General features: G+C 35.4%; 1 protein-coding gene across 3 annotated transcripts in view; it reads right to left on the reverse strand.

Moving 5' to 3' along the window:
* The window catches only part of LOC131042878 (filament-like plant protein 1), a 161,144-nt gene that overhangs the window by 123,545 nt on the left and 14,112 nt on the right, over nucleotides 1–23,487 (reverse strand). For 2 of the 3 annotated variants that reach the window (XM_057976207.2, XM_057976208.2), the window contains exons 3-5: nucleotides 23,245–23,340; nucleotides 18,761–18,813; nucleotides 12,395–12,491 (exon numbers count right to left, since the gene is read on the reverse strand). In XM_057976207.2, the coding sequence (XP_057832190.1) occupies nucleotides 12,395–12,491; nucleotides 18,761–18,813; nucleotides 23,245–23,340 (246 nt within the window). Of the gene's footprint in view, nucleotides 1–12,394; nucleotides 12,492–18,760; nucleotides 18,814–22,590; nucleotides 23,103–23,244; nucleotides 23,341–23,487 lie in introns of all 3 variants that reach the window. The other variant, XM_057976209.2, reaches the window with a different exon arrangement.

Raw genomic sequence — 23,487 nt, forward strand, 5'->3', positions numbered from 1 at the left:
CAAATGAGGGGTGGCGGACTTTAACCAAAAGTCGGCCCCTTTGAAACAAATCCGATAAGTCAAACTCGATAATGTATGTTTAATCATTAAACCTGATAATGCATATGTGACTTAATAAAGATATTAAAGGATTAACATAAGTTGATAGATTCATCAAATGTGTAAGGCCAATAGGCCATTCACACATTTGATCTTGCTGAGTCGGCCTGTAGGATTTCTACCGACGCTATATCATCAACACTTCCATTACTAATTAAGTATAACTAACTAATGCCCTGTAACATAACTTCTTAAAAATATGCCTAAGCTTAAACCAATCCGACCCTATTTCCAGAAGAGGGCTTGGCTGCCTAGGGCGCTTGACACCACCTCTTTAACGTAGCCCAGAATACCGGACTCAGTCCATTGACCCTTGGGGCCTGCAGCCCAGATTTCAGAAGGAGCCTTTCACCCTTGGGGCTTTCTATTGGATGGTTTTACTCTGCCTTTCCCTAGCAGCACCCATCTCCCTTGGGGAATAGGAAAATACGAAATTGATTATAGTTTAGGACAAATTTAAGGCATTCTGTTACAGGAATTATTGATTGTTATTGCACTCTTGTTATCTTTGATTCTTATAATTAATTAATTGTAGTCATGTTCTTGATACCTTATTTATGTTTAATGAATTTGTGTCACTATGAATCTAGTTAATACTGTCTACTTGTTCTTCAAAATAGATTACTGATTTAATCTTGTATGTATATTCATACTGCTTACAATTATATATATATATATATATATATATATATATTAAGTCTTCACATATTGAATTGCATTGAATAACAAATAAAGAAATAACTTGCTGTGAATGCAGAGTCAGCAGTGAGGGGAGATTGAACTTACCAAGACCCAACTAGGCTGCCACTATACACGTGACCTGTCCTGCAATCTCCTCAATAATTCCCGATATTTTCCTTCTTTTCTTTCCAATGATCCCCTGAATGTTGGCATGATCCTTTCATATATTCCTTCCTACAGCCGGTGGTGACATTTGGGGAAAGAAACATCCCTTCCTTTGACCGCTGCCCTCATCCACGTGGCCCAGTTGCAATGATTGGTGGTGACTCTTGGGAAATAAGGGTCCCGTCCCATAAAGCATACTTATTAATAATAATGTATGCAGATAATAATATTAATTAATACTATACAATCGAAGGTGATATTAATATAATAAGTCAAATGTATTTAATGAATTAAAAAAATAATAAATTAATCATTAATAATAAGAAGAAGAATTTAATGAATTAAAACTAATAAATGCATAGATAATAAATTAATCAATGACAATCATTAACAATAATAAGAGAAAATGCAAGGATATGATATGAAGATCAGGAAATCTAATTAAATTTGTGTAGGGATATTACAGTCTGCCCTTCCTAAGATTGCTTGTCCTCAAGCAATTTAAGGTTTGGGTGATTAAATATTTCTGCTCCTTCCCACATTGCATCTTCTTCAGGTAGGCCTTTCCACTTGATCAAATATTCTGGAATGACCTTATTCCTTAGTCGCTTTTCCCTCATGCTGAGGACTCTTTTTGGCTCTAGGATTAGTTTACCTTCATCATCCAATGGGGGAAGTTCTTCACACGGAGTAATTTGTTGGCCAAGGACCTTTTTTAATCGTGATACATGAAAGACATTGTGAATTCTACTATTTGCAGGCAATTCCAGTTCATATGCTACTTCACCAATCCTCCTCAAAATTTTATAGGGGCCATAGAAACGTGGTTTAAGTTTTTCTGCTCCACTCGTTTTGATGAAAGATTGCTTGTATGGTTGCAATCGTAAGAAAACCAAATCTCCAACCTCAAATGTTCGTTCAGTTCGATTCCGGTCAGCATATAGTTTTTGTTGGTTCTGAGCATGATGTAAGTTATCCTTGAGAACATTCATGATATCAATATTTTACTGTGCAAAATCCTTAGCCCCTAGTACTCGGCTTTCTGGAAGAATTAAACTCCCAAAAGAAGTAGGTTCATAACTGTATAGTGCTTTAAAGGGGCTCATTCCCATGGATAAATGGTGTGTAGTATTATAGCAATATTCGCCGAGGTGTAGCCATTCTACCCATGCATTTGGCTGTCTTGTAACACAATTCCTTAAATATCCTTCTATCCACTTATTAACAATTTCAATTTGTCCATCAATTTAAGGGTGATAATTTGGTGCCTACTAAACGAAAAAGCTCTTGCCAAAACATGCTAAGAAACCTGCTATCCCTATCACTAATAATGTTCTTGGGCAACCCATGTAATCTAAATACATATTTGGTCAGTCGATCCACTACTACGTATATACAATCTTTCCCTTGGATTTTTAATAGTTTTTTTATTCAATGCCCTATAATCTATAAACATCCTCATCGTTTTTGAAAAAATAAATTGAATGAATGATTCAATAATCGGATGATTACATTGAACGATAAACACACGTATATATAGAGGTTACAAGACGATGTTCTATAATTAGAACATAACGTTAAAGTAAAAGATTTAAGGAGCTAAAAGCTAAATTAAGCTTAAAAGCTAATTAACTAAAAAGAAAAAGCTAAATGCTAAATAAAGCTTAAAAGCTAATTAACTAAAAAGCTAAATGACCATTAAACAAGGAACTAAATATACGTGACTAAAATATAATTAGATATTCTAATACCCTCCCTTAATGGTCATGCTATCTATCACACCAAGCTGCCCTCTAAATTTGAGAAACTTTGCCGGGTTCAAGGACTAAGTGAGGATATCTGCAGTCTGATCTTCTGTAGGAATGTACTGCAGTATCACTGATCCATCTTCAACATGCTGGCGGATGAAATGACAATGAAGCTCCACATGCTTTGTCCGCTCATGGAAGACTGGATTTTTGGCTAATTTTAGAACCTCTTGATTATCACAAAACAAGGGAGTAGGTCCTGGTTGAGACATTTGCATGTCTGCAAGCATCCTACGTAGCCAAATTGCCTCACATGCTGCCTTAACAGTTTCCCGATACTCTACTTCGGTCGAGGAAAGAGCTATTGCCTGTTGCTTCTTGCTGGTCCATGTGACTGCACCTGTACCGAAGCTGAAAACATACCCAGAAGTTGACTTTTTGTCATCAACACAACCTGCCCAATCTGAGTCTGTAAAACCAACCAGCAAAATCAAAATATTCGAAACCCTCAAAAAGCCTTCAAAACTGCAAAATCGTAAATTAAAAAAATCTGGAAAATATTCCAGAAAGAAGGCCATGATTTTTTATTAAAAAATTCGCCAAACTTTAAAGAATCCCATTGACCCCCTCTCATACCATGAAAAATAAATTGAATGAATGATTCAATAATCGGATGATTACATTGAACGATATACACACGTATATATAGAGGTTACAAGACGATGTTCTATAATTAGAACATAACGTTAAAGTAAAAGATTAAAGAGCTAAAAGCTAAATTAAGCTTAAAAGCTAATTAACTAAAAAGAAAAAGCTAAATGCTAAATAAAGCTTAAAAGCTAATTAACTAAAAAGCTAAATGACCATTAAACAAGGAACTAAATATAGGTGACTAAAATATAATTAAATATTCTAATAGTTTTGTACTTCTTTTTGACAAGTACAACTGATGATGCAAATGGGCTTGAACTAGGTTGAATCTGTCCCATCTCAAGTAATTCATTTATAGTCTTTTCTATTTCTTCTTTAAACTTTTGGGGATGTCTATATGGAGTGGTGATCACTAGTTGTGCTCCTTTCTCTAATTCTATTATGTGATCGTATACTCTTTTGGGGGGTAATCCTGGAGGGATGTCATAAAAGACCTTTTTGTGCTTCTTGAGAATGGGTTTTATGTCAATGTGCACAGCTTTCCCTTGGGGAGTAGACTTGTCAAGGATCATGCATTGTGCTGCCCATTGTCCTTGACCTTTCCTAAACATTACAAGCTTGTAAGGTTGTTATTGAGAAACAATAATTTTATTAATAACATTGTGTTCCCAAACTTACCGAAAAATTCTTTCCATCCTTTTGCAAAAACTACCTTGGAGTTCCGTTAGGTAAACCCTGCAATGTAACTTCCTTTCCTTCATGCTGGAAGCGGATTGTTAGGTTGAGCAGATCAGTCATGTAACATCCCAAGGAGTATATCCAAAGAGAGCCTAGGATTACATCAGCATCTAAAGGTACGACATAAAAATCTTCCTTGATGGGATGTTTGCCTAAGAACATCTCTAGTTGTGGAACTATTTTGTTGCATTGGATCATGTCTCCGGTGGTTGTTGGTGCTGTGAACCCCTTAAAATTTTCATTTTTTATCTTCCTTCTCGCCACTAACTCTTCATTAATGAAATTGTGGGATGCCCCACTATCCACCAAGACGATAACTCTTTGCCCTCTAAGTGTACTTTTGATGTGACATAACTGATGTTTGGAAGTGTGAGTGATGGTGGCTAAGGTTACATGTTCATCTTCTTCAGCCCTAACTCTTTTGTTATCATTTTCCTCAATTTCTTCCTCGAAGGTTGCTTCTGTCATTTGGGCTCGACCCCTCTTGCCACATCTGTGTCCTAGTTCCCATTTTTCTTTACAGCTGTAACATAGTTTTTCCTTCTTTTGGCAGGAATGTCCCCATTCCCAAGGCTCTTGACATGTGTAACATAGGTTCTTTTTCCTGAGTTCATCATGTCCTTCCTTACAAGAGAAGGTTTTGTGTGCTTCATTCTTTTGGGGGAAAGGTTTGCCATGGTTATAAGAGGGTTTGCTGCTTGCTGCTGTAACTTCTAGTTTTAATGCTTTCTCAATGGCATCTTCTAAGGATAGTGGATTAAGTGCGCTCACTAACCCTTTGAGTGAATCCCTTAAGCCTTCTACGAAAAGATAGGTAAGTCTGTCCTCTTCTACTCCTGAGACCCGGACTGAGATTTTCTGGAATTCTATTATATAATTTTCTATTGACCCTTGCTGTTTTAATTGAGTCAATCTTTTAAAGTCTTCCTGGGGGTGTCTCCTCTCAAACCTCTTGATAAGTTTTTGTGAGAATTCTTCATAGGAGGTTATATTTTGATGCCCTTGGGTGAGGAGTCCATGGTCCCACCAATCATGAGCCAGACCCTCCAAGTGTAGGGTAGCAAATTGAAGTGCATCCTCTTCTGTCATTGGGCTGAGTGTGAGATAGGTGTTGAGTTTTTGTAACCAAGTGTGAGCTATGATTTTGTCTGTCCCATCAACGTTAGGGAGTGTTACCTTATTTACTTTATGTCTCAATTCCTTATTTGGTTGTCTTTTCGCTCTCCTAGGTACCTCTTGTCTCTTGGCTTCACAAAACCCTCTAAATGTTATAAGTTCCCTAACCTCAAGGTCCAAGTCTCTATATGCTCTAGCAATTTCTTCCGTGCTATTTGAGGGAGGGTCAATTTCATCTTCTTCCCTTGGAGTATCTTCCCTAGGTAGGAATGAGGGTTTGGGTACTCTAGGCGTAGATGTTCCATTATTATTTATTGACTGATTTGAACTGACATCTCTCTCATTGGAGGGATTGTTTTTGTAAGTTGAATTCCCCATGTTCTGTAGGGCCTGAAGTAGTGCTTTATTTTTTCTATTTTTTCATTCTGATTTATGATTGTTTGATTTGTTTTTTCCATGAAGGGTCTTATTTCATTGATCATTTGTTCATTCATGGTAGATGTAGCCCTCCTAGTATGTTGCATAAATTATTTTGTTCCTCAAGCTGGCAGGAACGGTGCTCTGATACCAATTGTAATGTCCCCTAATCATACACTGTCAATTATCAAAAGCAATATCTATGTTACTACCTTCCATTATTAATTAAGTATAACTAACTTATGCCCTGTAACATTATTTCTTAAAACTATGCCTAAGATTAAACCAATCCGACCCTATTCCCAGAAGAGGCTTGGTTGCCTAGGGCGCTTGACACCACCTCTTTAATGTAGCCCAGATTACCGGACTTAGTCCATTCACCCTTGGGGCCTGCAGCCCAGATTTCAGGAGTCGTCTTTCACCCTTGGGGCTTTCTATTGGATGGTTTCACTGCCCTTCCCTAGCAGCACCCATCTCCCTTGGGGAATAGGAAAATATGAAATTGATTATAGTTTAGGACAGCTTTAAGGCATTCTGTTACAGCAATTATTGATTGTTATTTCACTCTTGTTATCTTTGATTCTTATACATAATTAATTGTAGTCATGTTCTTGATACCTTACTTATTTATGTTTGATGAATTTGTGTCGCTGTGAATCTATTTAATAGTGTCTACTTGTTCTTCAGAATAGATTACTGATTTAATCTTGTATGTATATTCATACAGCTTACAATTATTCTTCCTATATACATATATAGATGTATATATATATTATTAAGTCTTCCCATATTGAATTGTATTGAATAACAAATACAGAAATAACCTGCTGTTGAATACACAGTCAGCAGTGAGGGGAGATTGAACTTACCAGGACCCGACTAGGCTGCCCCTATACACGTGACCTGTCCTGCGATCTCCTCTATAATTCCCGATTTTTTCCTTTTTTTCTTTCCAATGATCCCTTGAATGTTGGCACGATCTGTTGATGTGTTTTTTATGCACAATCAAACACAGAATAATATACCAAGGTATCTTATCCTCTCTTGAACAAAGTCTCTCAAATGCTGAAGATTCGCACAAGGATCACATGAGACAACTCCAAGGTTCCTAATATATCAGGTCACAACGTGTGGATAAGCTCGTTGGTTTGATGTGATTATGCTGGAATCACAAGGGAACTTACATTGAATTGTTGAATGCTGGAATCGCTGGAACTTAGATTCTACCTATTTGTTGGGAGAATAAAGAAAGAGCAAAAGGCATGGGGTTTAGGGAGTCTATTCTAATCCTAAGAATGCAAGAAACAATGAATGATTGAGTGAAATTCAACTAAGCTCTGCTTTGCAAATTCATGAGGTAAGTAGCAATTGAAGTTAAGCTCATACGATTCCAGTTGACCACGCAAGGCACCCTTACAATCAGCAAGAGGCTAGTGGTGTGGACAAACGAATTTCATCATTAATCATTCACAAATTCTTTCATCCATCTAATTATCATTAGCTAACATGAAGATCCAACAAGAAACCATGCACTTTGTAAAGGAACAACACATTCCACCATAACTTCAATGAAAAGGAAGTTTATTTACAACTTTTGGCAACAATTTATGCCTTCTCCTCATACTCTACTCTAGCTGCTATCTGCTACTAAACTATTCTCTATTGACTCTTAACTATTCTTCTATTCACTATTCTATTAACCTTTACAAATGAAGAGCTTGAGCTTTATATAGAGAGCTCATTACAATGAGTGGCCAAGATTGAACCCCATCAATGGCCAAGATTTTACAATGACACCCTAATTAGGGTTTGTGCATTAGAGTTTGTGCCCCCATGGGTGAGCTTGGCTCATTGAATCGAGACATGCCGGTGTAGGACTTCCTCTGATGGGTGGAGTAATGATTGGTATGCCACCTCAATTTGCACATGTAAACCTCATTCATCACCATGAATGAGTATTGAGCAATATCTCTTGATACTCAACATTATCACTTGCTCAAAGCTTGGTGTGATGATCAAGTTTGACCTTCTTCCCTCGCTTGCCCATCTCACCTTGAGGTGATTGTATGGCCTCTCTTCTTTATGAAACCTTTTGAATATACTGAAGTCCTTGCGCAATCACCTTTCTTGGTATCACTATGCTAGCGGGTGAAATCCTTCTTCTTTTGAATGACATGCTTGCCTTGTGTTGTGTTCCATCTTGGTGTACTCTTGAATGTGCTTCCTCACTCCCGGCTTTGATTCTTCAATCAGATTTGGAAAAGAAGACATTTTGAATCAAATTGATGAAATAACAAAATTAACTGAATCAATACACTCCCTATCACACTAAAAGAAGAACTTCGGACTTTTTGAGTGCAACTGGAGGAAGTTCGCTCATGCAGGGGAGCAATGGAAGTAACTTTCGCTCCTAGAAGGGAGCAACGAAGAGAAATTCGCTCCAATGTGATGGCAATGGAAATTGCTCCAACATGAATGCAAAGGAAGTGACATTAGCTTCAAATGATGAGCAATGGAAGTCATTACAATTTAGACACTTAGCTTGATTTCCTCTATTTACCCTCCATTCCATCCCACTCAAATGCATCAAATTACCTTCATGTGAGGCCTTAGGAGCAAATTCGCTCTCATGAAAGAGCAAAGGAAGACGTATTTTGCTCCTGGGAGGGAGCAAAGGAAGTGTTTTTCGCTCTGAGACTCGACCAATGGAAGTGACCTCAAATTCGCCCTCTAGCTTAGTTTCACCAACTCATGTCTTAGGTTTTAGTCTCTATGCACAAAAGATCATCAACTAGCCCTCAATGATTGCCTTAGAAGTGAATTCGCTCTCATGAAGCAACAAAGGAAGAGGAATTCACTCCAAGGTGAGGGGAATGGAAATAGTCTCAATTCTGCCACTTAGCTATGTTCCATCAATTCATGTTTGGGTATTCTTGCCATCCATGCATGTGAATGTGTCGAATTAACCTCAAGGAAGGCTTTAGAATCAAATTCACTCCCATGAGAGAGCAAAGGAAGGCGTATTCGCTCCTAATGAGGAGCAATGGAAGTAGTTTCGAATTCGCCATCTTCTTTCCATTCCTTAGTCAAAATTATGATGCATTTGCTTCTTTCCATGATCAGAATGATGTTGAAGGTACTTATACTTGCTCCTTACCCTCAAATATGTTCAAGAAGTTCAAATCGCTCCAAGATGAGGGCAATGGAAGAGGATTTCGCTCCTAAGAGGGAGCAAAGGAAGATGTATTCGCTCCTAAGAGGGAGCAAAGGAAGACTTATTCGTACTTAGTCCAAATTCAAGGTTGTTGGTTGAAGATTGCATTCCTGCTCAAACTAAGACATCACATGATGATCAAATGGAGTTTTATGTGTCATAAGAGGCTTGGAGAGAGATTTCGCTCCTAAGAGGAAGCAAAGGAAGACGTATTCCCTCCTAGAAGGGAGCAATATAAGCACAATTCGCTCAAAAGGAGGGCAATGGAAATGTTTTTCACACTTAACCAAATTTTCATCCACTCTCTCCATTCCATCAATTTATTCCTTAATTTTTTATCCCTATGTAAAAAAGTCATTAAATCACCTTCACCTAAAGTCTTGAAGATGACTTCGCTCTTGTGAATGAGCAAAGGAGGACGTATTCGCTCCTATGAATGAACAAAGGAAGACGTATTCGCTCCTGAGAGGGAGCAAAGGAAATCTTCATGTACTTAGCCAAATTTTGCATTAGGCCAGGCTAAAAGATCAAACTCGTTCCTCGATCAAAGCTCCACATTGCAATTTGTGATGACCAATAGTGAATGAGCAAAGGAAGACGTATTCGCTCCTGTGAATGAGAAAAGGAAGACATATTTGCTCCTGTGAATGAGCAAAGGAAGACGTATTCGCTCCTGTGAATGGGCGAATATATCTCTCAAATCGCTGCAAAAACATCAAACAATAAACCCTAATCAAAGATTCTAAGGTCCTTTATCTAGATCAGGCATACATGAGGTCAAAGGAAATGCATCATAGGCTGATCGGACCTTAGGAGGGGCAAAGGAAGTGCCCAAGCTAGGTCGGGGTTAGAGGGGGTCAAAGGAAATAACCACAAGCGTTCAATCTCACTCCTTCAATTACCATGTTTTAAACCAATTCATGATTGTTTGGGCCTTAACCAATCTTCCTTTCAAGCATTCCATTCTCCTTTGATAATTCTTCATAATCAAACTCAGCACTTCATCTCTGATTTTGCAAGCCAATGATGATGATCAAATGGAATGATCATCATGAAATCATTCATTTCCTAAGTGTTGAAAAGCCATATTGACTCAATTTCACCCAAAGGGAGAGAAATGAACTGATCACCTCCTGTCAACCTGAGATACCATACTTCCTAGAGTGAAAGGTTAACAGCCAAAACTGTCATGTCCCCATATATATATATATATATCCTAATAAAATTATTATTATTAATTAATATAATAATTACCAGCAAATTATTTGTTACTTATTATTTATTACTTACATGAAGCATAATTTATTATTTATTAATAATCTTAAATTAGTATAATATTATTTATTTATTAATAATCCACCTTTTGCACATTCAACTTACTCGATAGTAATAATCAGGCATAGCTATTAATTAAAGCTGCCAGTTAATAATAACCAAAAGCTCTAGAGATATTGTCATTGATGTCAAATAATTGGCATCTACTTATAGCAGCAAATTTGAAGTAGACCAATGATCAATTACTATATCTGCTTGTAATATATAGAAGACTCAGCCTACAGTATATACAGGTCATATATATATATATATATATATATGAGTATAGAATACATACACATCTTGATGAAGATATATTCTACAGCACATATACACTTTGTATTCTGCATACAGATTACTCATACACTTTGTTGAAGACTCAGATACATATTCTGAGTACACAGTATATGAATATAATCTGCAATGTATAAATAAATACAGTCCGAGTATTATACACTGATGCATGCGGTAACCCAGACATAGATATATGGTTCTGTGTAACAGCTACGTAGTAAATAATTAATACATAGTTCACAAAGTTATTCACAACAGCAAACCCAATGACAGTCGACTGTATGAATAAAATGACCATAATACACAAGCGATATGTCAAAAGTAGTGGTAGTGGTTCTTCTCTACACGGGAAGATAAGTGGCAGATAATAAATATTGTATTTATAATTTATGATATGGAAAGAGCAGTCAACGGATCTTTTGGAGAGGACCAAGTCATTCCCTAGAGGATGGGAATTCACGAATTTGTTTAGCATTAACAAATCGATGTAATCAAGGCCGATTCCTTAGTAGTAATCAATTCACTTGGATAAGGTGCATCTCTTATAAAAGGATGTGTCTTTCTACATAGACACCAAGGCATAAATAACATTTGAAGATCATAGGGAGAAGAGATTGGGGAATATATAATATGGGCAACCATGGAAGAGATTGAGAATTATAGTCTGTGTGCATAAAGGGGGTCCAGTTGCATCATTCTGATCGCCATCCATCAGATCAGAACAGATCAGATCTGTTATTAAATTACGGGCAGTAACATCTTTGTTCTTGGTGGTATGCATGGGATGTGCTTAATATGTATGCTTAATCTATGAGACCCGCTGATGATCTTATACAGAATTTAATAATTATAAGAATCTAATAATAATTAGTAGTAATTTAATAATTATAAGAATTTAATAATAATTGATGGAAATATAATAATTATAACTATTACAGTACTTTTCTGAGAACTGCTCTGCAGTTGTATATAATAATAATAATATCTATAAATGAATAAATATATATATATATATATAGAAAATGATATTTTGTAATCAGACAAATAAAAATATTAGATTGTAAATCAGAAAGAACTCATAAGATAATAAACAGTAAGAAGAATATCTTTGGGTATAATCCTCACTTCTGCTGTCAGTATTCACAAGGTTGGGAATTGAGATATTCCAAATAGGGGCGGTCTAAATCCAATTAACAGGATTAATCCCAAGACAAGTAGGGATCAGCTACCCATAAACCTTGAGGGTATGGTCCCAAGATAGGTAAGGGCTTGGATCTGTAAACTTATTATGGACGTGTGATAGATGAACAATTTACTTATTAATAAATTAATTGATTCAACTATGGAATATCACCAATTTGATTCTTGTTAGGATAGATTTGTCTCCTAATCAGTTTAGTTTAAGTCATAAGTTTATTGAAATAGATTAATCATGAGTAAAGCAGCTTAAGCATAGTAGGGGACATTACAAAAACTACAACTAACCTAGAAAGCAGAAAAAAGTGGGGGTCCACATTTGCAATGGGGTGATGTGTGAAAACGTCACAACAGTGTCCTCTAGGGATTTTGAGAGCATACAATACAAAAAATCCTACTAAAAAACTGGTCTGAAAATTTCCCCTCTAATGGGCTCCAATACAAAATAACATTACGTTCTAGCCTTTCGTATCTGAAAATTTTCCCTTACAGGCTCCAATGCAAAACAAAATGACTTTCTAATATTTTGTATCTGAAATTTTCCCCTCTAATAAGCCCCAATGAAAACTAACATAGCATTCACATCTTTTTTATCTGAATATTTGCCTTGTAGTATGCCCCATTCCAAATTCAAATACATAATATCTTTCAAACAAACAGTCATTTAAGTAGGCCATTAAAAACTTGCAATAGACCCTCATTGTGCAAGTTAGTATGTCATTCAATTTTAGAAATGAGGCAGTTTAATAGGATTCCTTACCAACACTTCTTCTTGATAACCTGAAAATGCTTTTGCCAAGTCTTGTATGCTACTTACAATAGCATTGTGTACCTCTTTGCCTCCTGTCAAGCAGAGTCTGCAATACATGGTCGAAAACAAACTGTGAATCCAAGATATCAATGTTACAGGGTATTGATTGAATTTCGATTTTGCAAATAGTCACAACTAATGTTGAAACGATTGGACTATGGCGTCCAATTATAACTTGAAATTATAAAATCCATTACAAGTAGAACATACTATATCCCATGAAGATGTTAAAAGAAGAAGCCTCATAAAGTTATTAATTATCAAAAAGTCTTGGGGTCCAGAGGAATGAAATTATTCAATGTTTTTACCCCAATTCTTGAGCTGGTACCCTTTAAAATGTAGCAGCTACTATATGAACCTCTTATTTTTGCAGAAAAAATGTAGATTTAAGGAATCATGTGTACACAAAAATAAATAGTTTTCATATATTGATAAGAAAAAATTATTGAGTAAATAATATGAAATACAAACTTTTGTACCATTATCTCAGGCTTTACCCATACTTTTAGCATCTAGGGAATTTGTACACCTGTATAGTCTAATTTGTACAAGAAAACTTGGTCCTAGCTCATGCCTCTTCTTGAAAAAATCATGAGCAACTGCCAACTTTCTACAATACTCCATCGAGATAACTTGGTCACTTGAATATCAGGGTAGTACATATGGATATGAATTGAAACTGTAAACACAGATATAGGTGAAATTAGGAAATTGGATGAAATAATCAGCCCATTCCAATATTACCATCCTAGCATGGTTCTCATTTTCCAAATCTCTTACTGTGAAATCAGGGAGATATAATTGACCCTTTTGAAGTGTTTCATCCTCTCATTGTATTCCAGCTGAGGTTATTGCCAAAATCATAAAATGCAGACTCAGACTTGGAGAGTACTCGGCAAGCCCACAATTTACAACTCAACAGAAAGGGCAAAAACTGAACAAAAACTCAGCAAAGACTCGACAAAAACCAGGGTTTATTGGAGGGGCGAGTGCAAGGTTTTAAACTTTTATAGAAAAAATCCTTGTGCAATACACATTTTAACCAGCGTTTTAACCAGTCCCGACGCATTTTAACCTGCCCTAACTTGTTTTAACTTATGTTGGCAGATTTCAGTCCCACCTCAAAAGAAAATTAACTCAGAATTGTGTGAAACCCAATGAGTTTTCATCTTAAATCCAGTGATTTGTCCTCTGCAACTCATCTAAAGAGAATTGCGAGATAAACTTGAAAGTATTCGCCCAGCTGAAAAATAATACTTTATATCTTGAGTGAATTCTATGATTTTAAAGAATATCCCAAAAAGGGGACATTACAATTGGTATCAAAGCTTTGTTCCTGCCAGCCTGTGGTACGAAAGATAGTTTATGCAGCTAAGCCAAAGGGCTCAAAGGCTATTGGAAAGGGAAAGAAGAAGACTTGCAGCAAGTAATAACTTTATTCAAAGTAATAAAATGGGTCAACAATTAAGAGATGAGTTGAGGACTTTCGTGGAACACAACAAAAGAACAACTCAAACTTTTATGGAGCAAAATGAGAAGACAACCCAATTACTACTACAAACCCTCCAAAATATAAATAAGACAATCAGCACTCTTACACACAACCAAAGTAATGGGAGAGATGCCACTTCTAACCATTCGAAAAATGACAATAGAGCTCCACAAGGGTCAATACCTAGGTTACAAGACCCTCATTCTTACCTAGAGAGGACGAAGAAATCAATGCACCAATCAATAACTTAGACGAGTATACAGAAGCTTACTCAAGACTTGAACCTGAAAGTAGGAGGAATATTTCATTTAGAGTATTGTGAAGCTGGAATAAGAAATAAACCTAGAAGAGAAAAGTCAACCTAAAAAAAAAATTCACATCAAAAGGTGAGTAAAATGAATCTCCCCTAATTTGCTGGGTCAGGAAAACATAGCCCATTCATGGATCCAAAAATTAGACACATATCTATCTCTCAATCCCATGTCTGAAGAAGAGCCATCAAATTCGCCATCTTTGAAGGGGTTGCACAAGACTAGTGGCACCATGGTTTGATTACTCAAGGGCTCCAAAACATAACAACCTATGATGAATTTATGCAAAAACTCATGGACTGATTTGACCAAAAACACCTCGAAAGACACTTCAAAGAACTAACACAATTTAAACAACAAGGATCTGTAGAAGATTATGTGGCAGAATTTGAAAAAATTTCATTCATGGTGTCAAGTTTTACCAAGGGAAGCTCATATTCCTATTTATTGAAGGATTAACAGAGTCACTCCGTGGCTTGGTGGGTGTTCTTGATCCTACATCCCTACAAGATGCAATCAAAAAGGCATTAAGGTTAGAAGTTACAACCAAGGTGAAGACCTATACCAAAAATATACCATTGGGATCACATAAACAACCCTTTGATGAGGATAATTTGCAACCAAAAGCATTACCTCCTCAATCCAATAAGGAGGAAGAATCTGTGACTGAGCTTTGAAAGAAGAATTTAAGTTTTCATTGTAGAGAACAATGGAAGCCCGGTGATCGATGCTTCAAATGGGGACAAGTACGCCACATAGAAGCAATAACAGATGAAGAATCTGAGGAAGAATTTGAACCTAAGGAGAAAAAAAGAAAAAAAGGTTAAGAAGAGTTCAAAAGTGGTGACTTGCCTATGCTTTCAGGGGCACCCAAGTATCACCCTTTTAGAATTTGTAGTATTCTACAAGGTTAAAAAAGTAATTGTTCTTGTTGGTAGCGGTGCTACACATAACTTCATTAACAAAGGTAATTAAAAGTCAAGGACTTTGAAGGTTTCATGGCAAATGGATTTACTACCCCTTGCACACGAAGAATTCTGCAACTAAGCATTATTTGGGGAGACACCAAATAAATGAAGAATTGCATGTGGTAAATATAAGAAATACAGATGTGGTTTTGGGCATTCAATGGCTACATTTGTTAGGTAGATTTTATCAAGATTTTCAAAAGATGGAACCATGTTTCCAACATAATGGTAAAAAGTAATTCTACAGGGTCTAACAAATGGACCTCTAAGGGTTGCGTCATCCTAAAGGAAAGAAGAATTTTTGAAGGTCGACTAAAAGGATTCAAAAAAAAAAAGCATTACATTCAAGGTCATAGATTTGTGTCAAGCTTCTAATCCTCATCTTAATATGTGGAAAGCTTGCTCAAAGAAATATCCATGACATTGTGCAAACATAGGGCCACCCAAATCAGTTTTTTGCAAATATAATTGATGCCATGCAATTACAAGATGACCTTGTTCCTTCTCAAGGAGGATGAGAGGAAAGTTAAAAAAAATTATTGGGGTGCCTCACTTGTCAAGTAAAGACAAAGATATTCCTTGGTATCAAATGTGCAACTTGAGATTATACTAGAATAGCATAGCAGAAGTTGAAAGACAAAGAAGCTGCGAAGTCCAAAGCCATTTTCGGAATCATCTTAATTGTTCTCTCCATGATCATTGCTTGAGGATAAGCAATCTTGGGAAGGGCGAACTATCATGCCCCACCAAACAAAAGCAGATCGCAGCATCTATAAAGGTAGATCGCAAACAACAATAAATAATAAACTTAGGCAATGAAATAGAAGGAATGATAGGGCCGACTCAGGGAAAAAAGAATGGCAATTAAATAGAAACTGACCAGAATTAAAAGAACTAAAATACCAAGAAAAGGGTCCGACAACGATTAATTAGTGGTGGCTATTATTAAATAAAATAGTTTGTTATAAGTTCATTCTAGTAATAGGGATTAGGAGAAATAGAGCTAATAGAAGACTCTAATTGAGTCCAAAAGAGTATTTTAACTTTGTATTTTAGTTTTAAGATGCAAGAATATAAGCCACAATATGTTCCTATTCCTATGGGAACAATATCCTAAGAGAGACGATGAGAAAGAGGACTTGCGTAATGTTTCATATGCTAGTGCAATCGAATGCCTAATGTATACAATAGTCAATAAAAGAATAGATATTGCTAAAGCAATGGGAGTCCTAAGTAGATCTATGTCCAATCTTAGCAAAGCACATTAGACTCTTGTGAAAGGGGTCTTCAAATATTTCCATGGTACTTCAAAGTATTATATTTGCTACCAAGGAAGACCTAAGTTGCGCAAGCAATTGAATATACAAGATTTTGTTCATGCAAATTGGGCTAGTGATATTGACAGTAGGAGATCCATTAGCAAGTTGTGTTTGCTCTTTCAACCATAGATATTGAGTACATGGCAACTACTCAATTTTGTAAAGAGGCGTTTTGGCTTCAAAGGTTGCATTCTAATGTTGGCTTGAGGCAAGGTATAGTGCAAATTTACTAGGGTAGTCAAAGTCCTATTGTTTGGCTAAAAACCATAAGTTTCACAAACGAACAAAGCACATTGGTGCGCAATACCATTTAGTTCATGACATGGTGGAGAACTAGAGGCTGATGATGGAGACGATAAACACTTCCAAGAACCTCACAGATTTGTTGATCACTCCTATGAGCATGGAGAAGTATAGATGGTGCAAATCTGCTACAACAATTGCCCCTAGCTATTAGATTATTTTGATTGTTTGTTTTTTATCTATATTACCCCAAGTTTCCGAGATGGGGGGACATGTTTCCTTGTCCCCAATTTTTCGAGCCATTTTTGGGGACGGATAGGGGACAGCTATATACAATATAGAAAAATTTAAATATATGAGAAAATTTTAAATATTCATATGAAAACATGGATAAAGCATGCATATATACATTATAGAACCTTAATATATAACATTTGTGTAAGATAACTTAAATTGAGAGTTCACATGAAAGTCAAATTTAAACAAATTATCAAAACTAAACATTAATATTATGGGACGGCCAAGGGACGTCCCCGAGGCGTATCCATGTCCCCAAGACCTCCCCGTTTCCAAGATGGATCAAACAGACCTGGGGACACATCCCCAAGTAACTCTATTTTGTATTTATGCTTTTGCGATGTATACAAGTGGAAGAGTGTTGGGATATTTGAGTTAGGGGTGTTGTACACCTTGCAACCATTGTAAATAATTTTAAATTTTAGTACTCTTTCCTAGGATTGTATCAATGATAACACTAAAGACAAAAGTAACTTAAATTGAGAGTTCACATAAAAGTCAAATTTAAACAAATTATCAAAACTCAAACATTAATATTATGGGACGGCCAAGGGACGTCCCCGAGGCGTATCCATGTCCCCAAGACCTCCCCGTTTCCAAGATGGGTCAAACAGACCTGGGGACACATCCCCAAGTGACTCTATTTTGTATTTATGCTTTTGCGATGTATACAAGTGGAAGAGTGTTGGGATATTTGAGTTAGGGGCGTTGTACACCTTGCAAGCCTTGTAAATAATTTTAAATTTTAGTACTCTTTCCTAGGATTGTATCAATGATAAAACTAAAGACAAATGTAAGGCTATGGTGATAATCAACTATGCAGTTTTGATATTCTAACCACAATCATACCACACGCCTCATTATTAAAATGTATGTGGTGCCCATCAAATTACTGCATAATGAAAAAAAAATGTCCATCTAAATGGCACTTGGATCTTTTTAAAAATGCTAGTGGTAATTTTAATTGATTTCAATATATTTTATCAATAAGTTTCAATATAAATTGAAATTGAATATATTTCATACATGTGCTATCATCGTTTACAAAATCCACTTTTCAATTTTTAAAAAATAGTAATTTAATCATTCTACATATATGATACTATATTACATAGTATATTATTAACATTCATAATATATTATTACATCTTATTTATAAATAATATAATATACATTTTAAATTTATTAAGTTAAGATGTGGCAACTAAATCTAATCTTGACAAGAATAAGGCTGATTAGTCTTCTCATACATAAGCTATTGCAATATAATTCATTAGTATAATAATATTTAATATGATCTAAGTTCAACAGAAAACCTGGACATATGAAGCTTCTATAATAGTCCGCCAATCTGCTATAAGTTCTTAAATTGTTGATTATAAAACTCTTAATCATTAAGAGTCCACAGTTTCTTGATACCCTTCTAGAGCTCTTGTGTTCCTGATCGAGTTTGGATCTGCAAATCCATCCTGAATTTTCTTGGCCTTTCTTTAATGTAATAAATTTTAACTTTTCTAATAGCATTAACATCACATTTATTCATCCCTAAACAACAAATTAGTTCTCCGAGCATAGCAAAACTCAAAGTCAAACAATGATTAGTATTGCTCTTTATTAATTTGAAACATTTTCTGATTAGAAAGCACTTTCTCAAACAATCCAAGGATGATTTAGAGAGCACTTACTCAAATAGTTCCAACAGCAGGGGAACTTCATCATCGCTTGGCACTTCCAAAATCTGAATTCAGAGACAATAGTGAACCTGCGGTTAAACCTCGGTCAGCCAAAAAAAATCAACCATATAGTCTAACACAAATTTAGAAAACAATACCCCTTAATTTTGGTCAAGACACAAATTTCAGCCTATTTGCCAATGCACACTTTAGGATGGAATCCATTTGAAATATAAGAAAAGTGTGGCTAAAGACCATCAGAATTTCAATGTAATATATGGGACTCAAGGGGAATATAACTAGCATAATGGTTGTTTTCAAGAAGATCTAATTCAAGTAAATTACAAATTACAAATTATCTATGTTGGAATTTGGATTAAATGCCTTTTCTGATATGCATGATCTCAACAAAGAGAGAAAATTTACCACAACCATAAATGATGTACACTTGTTTGTAATATGTATTCATAAAAGGAAAAGTATATACAAAAAAGCTTCTAGAAGGAGAAAACTTCTGAAAGTTGACAGGTACACATCCATGTAAGCTTCTTGAAGAAGAAAGCGAAAAAAGCTTCTAGAGGATTTACATAAAGACAAAATAAAAGATATAAATAAATTACACATTTTAGTATCCCACAAGAATAGGTCTCATCATTTTCATCCCTGCTTTGAAGAAATAGTGCCCAATTTATATATTAAATGTGGAAAATGGTGCTTAAAGGTTGATTGGAACATCCACTAACTTAGATTGGCAATGATCCCTTTCAATCAGCTATGTAAATAAGAGTGAATTTCCACAAGTAGAGCATGTGCAAAAATAAAGAAGCACATCTTCAATTTCATCTAGCAAAGTGTGAAAATCTAAAATTATTTTCATGGGATAAGAGATAACAACCTCTTCATCAAAATGCCACCTCACAGACTTTATGGTAACTTACATTCACAGCATCATGCAGACTATGCTGGGAAAATAAATACAGTTGAAAAATATTTCTCCAATCTACTGCAAAATGGTATAAGACCCATGCCAAACAGGTTTGAGCTTATGGTGCTGCTCATATCTAAGTCTCTGCTTGTTCTAGTAGAGCCTTCTTTTACAAACTTTAAAATGTGTAGACACTCATGTCAATCGTAAAGCTCTTTATATTTGGCTTGAATCTTCAATAAACTATCATGAACCTAACCATTGCCAAATGCTGAATAAAGCAAAATACTTTAATGTTACTCCTTTTAGTTGTGAGATGAAGTTGCAGAAAGAGTTACGAGAATCTCATACTGGTTGATCAAATGCAGAATGTCAGGTATATACATAAATAGCTTTATTGTAACTATGCTGCAATATCTGGAGATAAGCATCTCACTACTTGTTTTGCTCATGATAGATGCAGAGAGCATGAAACAGGGAGCAATTGACTGCTCAATTTGATCATCAGTTTGTGAATAAAATGGTGTAGATAATCTCAGCTGACAACCTGAAAGCTTCCACAAAGTTTTCTAAAAGTGAATAAGAAATATGGAGTCAAAATAAAAAACAATAGTGAGAGAGAAGACAAAATGATGTCATACATGTTGGAAAACAAATCAACAGCTTTATAAGCATTTCAATTTTGTTTCATGGAATAAAATTAGCCATCTTTGAAAACTGATATACAACAATAACACTATTATGTTTCCTGAAAATAGTGGGTAGGAACTAACAAATTTCATCAAGATGGACTCCCAAAACTTTAAGGGAAAAAGAAGTAGCTGATATGTAAAAAATCTTTCCATTAGATGGCTCAGATTGGTTGCATTATGACCACCTTCTCATTAAATCTTTCACATGCTTACTGATAAAAGGCCTACAGACTGTCAATGTTGAAAACACAAAGTGAGGTATCATGTCCAAAAATGACCACCATTTGATGAAGAATGGACCACTTCAATGAATGTGAGGTATCATGTACCACTTAGAACAAAAAGGCGATTTGGTTTGCACAACAAACCATCTCTTAATATATAATAAAGAAAATAAGTTTGAGCTATCATTCTTGCATATTTTAAAGCAAGAAATAGCCCAATTTGAAGATCTGAAGAATAAATTGATTTCCAATCTTCATGTGCCAAAAAATTAGCATAAAGAATATGCAAAACCTTAGAAACAGGTCTGCTCAACATATTAGCAGTCCTACTGGAAGTCCCCTTTTATAAAAAGTGACAAGATGAAATTGCTTGATGTAAATTCCATTTAAGATGACTTCGTTCTTCAATCTTGAGATATAAATTTATAAACATAAGAGGTTGACAGTTAGCATGAAGAAATTTTTCCTCCCCAATGATCTGGTATCTCCCTTGCTTGAGTGTATGAATCACAAAGAATTATTTGTCACATGTTAAGCTTATATTTGGTTTTAGAAAGTGTTTTTAATTAATATGCAACTGGGTGGCCTCCCTGCTTTAGAAGAACACCTATAGCTTAACCTCATCGGTCTCATTTATCTCATAGAGCTGTTGCAAATCAGGAAGAGCAGATACTGATGCAAGGGAAATTGTATACTTGAGCTGCTGAATTGCTTTTGTAGCATTTCCATGAGAAATGCTCCGGATTAGAGAGTTAAATAAAGTGGTTTGGCAATACAAGACATGGACCAAAACAATTCATTTATAAATTCATAATAAAGGAGCTTTTCAGATTTGTAATATTCATGGAATAGGCCAATCCTTGAGAACTTTGACTTTTTTTAGATCTTTGTGCACATTGGGTTTGCAATAAAAAAACCCAAATACTTAATGTAAGTTTGAATGTAGAGTGATCTTTTCATTTTGGTATGTAATTTTATGTTGTTTTAGAATATTGAAACTAAATATATTATAATATTTGACAAGATCATCTCAACTGCTACTCAAGACCAACATGTCATCCAAATAGATTACTATGAATTTCCCCGAATGTGCACAAGATATATCATTGATGAACCTCTAGAACATGGCTAGAGCAGTAGTGAGAGCATAAACCATGGCTAATCGCTCATATAAGCCATACTTAGTTTAAAGTTGCCTCCCAAAAATCTGTTGGGTTGATACATTGCTGATATTACCAAGATATTAGATTAAAATATTAAAAAACTTCTTAAGTAGTTGGCCCCCTTTGGTTCGTGAGATATTCTATCTTGGGAAGTGAAGAACAAGTTCTCAAAGTAATATTGGAAGTGCTTCACTATCAATGCACAATCCCCACTGATTTGTTTATTTCTTAGGTAAAAATCAATGTACTATAACAAAGTGTTGTAGCTTCAATATCTTTGTTGAGTTCATTTCCTTTATTCTGTCCATTGTTTTTATAGCCCATTAGGCATTAAGTTTCTACTATATACTGTGTTATCCACAGGATTTCCAATTAAATCTGGATTAATAGGAATGTTGATTAGTAACATATAGTCGGTTTCCGCATATGGCCCAATCTAACCACAGTCTACAAATGAGAATAACAGAATGTAAAGTTGAAATTACCAATGCATGCACATAATTTGGCAAAATATATATAATCAGAACACAAAAACACAATAATTTGTTATCCTTGACAACCAGTTCCATGCACATCAATGTAGTGAATAACAAAAAAACTAATACATTATGTTTCATAGCAACTCAAGTTTTCCAAATCAGCTCTTCAAACCACACTACTGTAAGATTATCTGATATTTCATTCAATGCTATCTACTGCACTGATATCCAATTGTGTAACTTGTTAGGCACTAGCTATTATGAAGCATAGAATTGCCACAGCTCTGTATGCCAATTCAGGTCATTATAATTCTCATATATATGGGCGCATAAAAAAATTGTGCGAAGCATTAATCAACCTTGAACTTGGCCATTTCATTGTTCAAGGATCCATACTAGCTATCCCGTCAATGATTATGTTTGATAGTAGAATTAGTCTCATCCAAAAGTGATCCATGAACGTAATGTGCATGTGGCAACGAAATCTTGACAAGAATAAGGCCGATTACTCTTCTCATACATTAGCTATTGCAATATAATTCATAAGTATAATAACATTCTATATGATCTATGTTCAACTTAAAATAATTTCCCTTATAAGATTTAACCAAAATTATTGGATGCATTTTCACATCCATTTTCTTAAGATGTATCATGCTACTAAATAGGGTAATTCACATTCACAAAATTGTCCAAGAAAGATTAGTGTAAAGACTGAAAGAATCTTGAAACCATGCTGACAAAATTATTGAGTGAAAGATCGTAATCATTCCTGACAACGAAAAGCATCCCAAGTAACTATCACTCCAAGCTGTTAGGATAGTCATGTGTATTCAGTTCATTATTAAGGTCATGACAACCACTTCAACCCCTACAAAAGCAATGTACGAGGCAGAACTGCTTAGTAGTAGTAGTACAATAGAACCAAAATTTCGAGTGTACTTTTATTACTCATGTCATATGATAACCTTTACATGCAACTTAAACTGAAGAATGGAATTCAACTGTCTTACCATAGATATTGCAATGTTTTCAAGTGCCTGGCTGTGAAGAAAAACATCACGGAAATTCATGGGTTGAGTTCCACTATCAGAATCATAGAAAAGAACCTGCATTTATGTCCAGAAAAAATATAAGTATATTGTAGGTTTTTGTTTGACAGAGATGCGTACAATTCAAAGATGACTGTTGCAAATTAATGTAAATTATTTACAGAGACCAAGCTTGATCTATAAGCATTCTTTGTAAGGAAAACT

This window comes from Cryptomeria japonica, chromosome 1 (genome assembly GCF_030272615.1).
Source record: "Cryptomeria japonica chromosome 1, Sugi_1.0, whole genome shotgun sequence".
NCBI classification, from domain to species: Eukaryota; Viridiplantae; Streptophyta; class Pinopsida; order Cupressales; family Cupressaceae; genus Cryptomeria; species Cryptomeria japonica.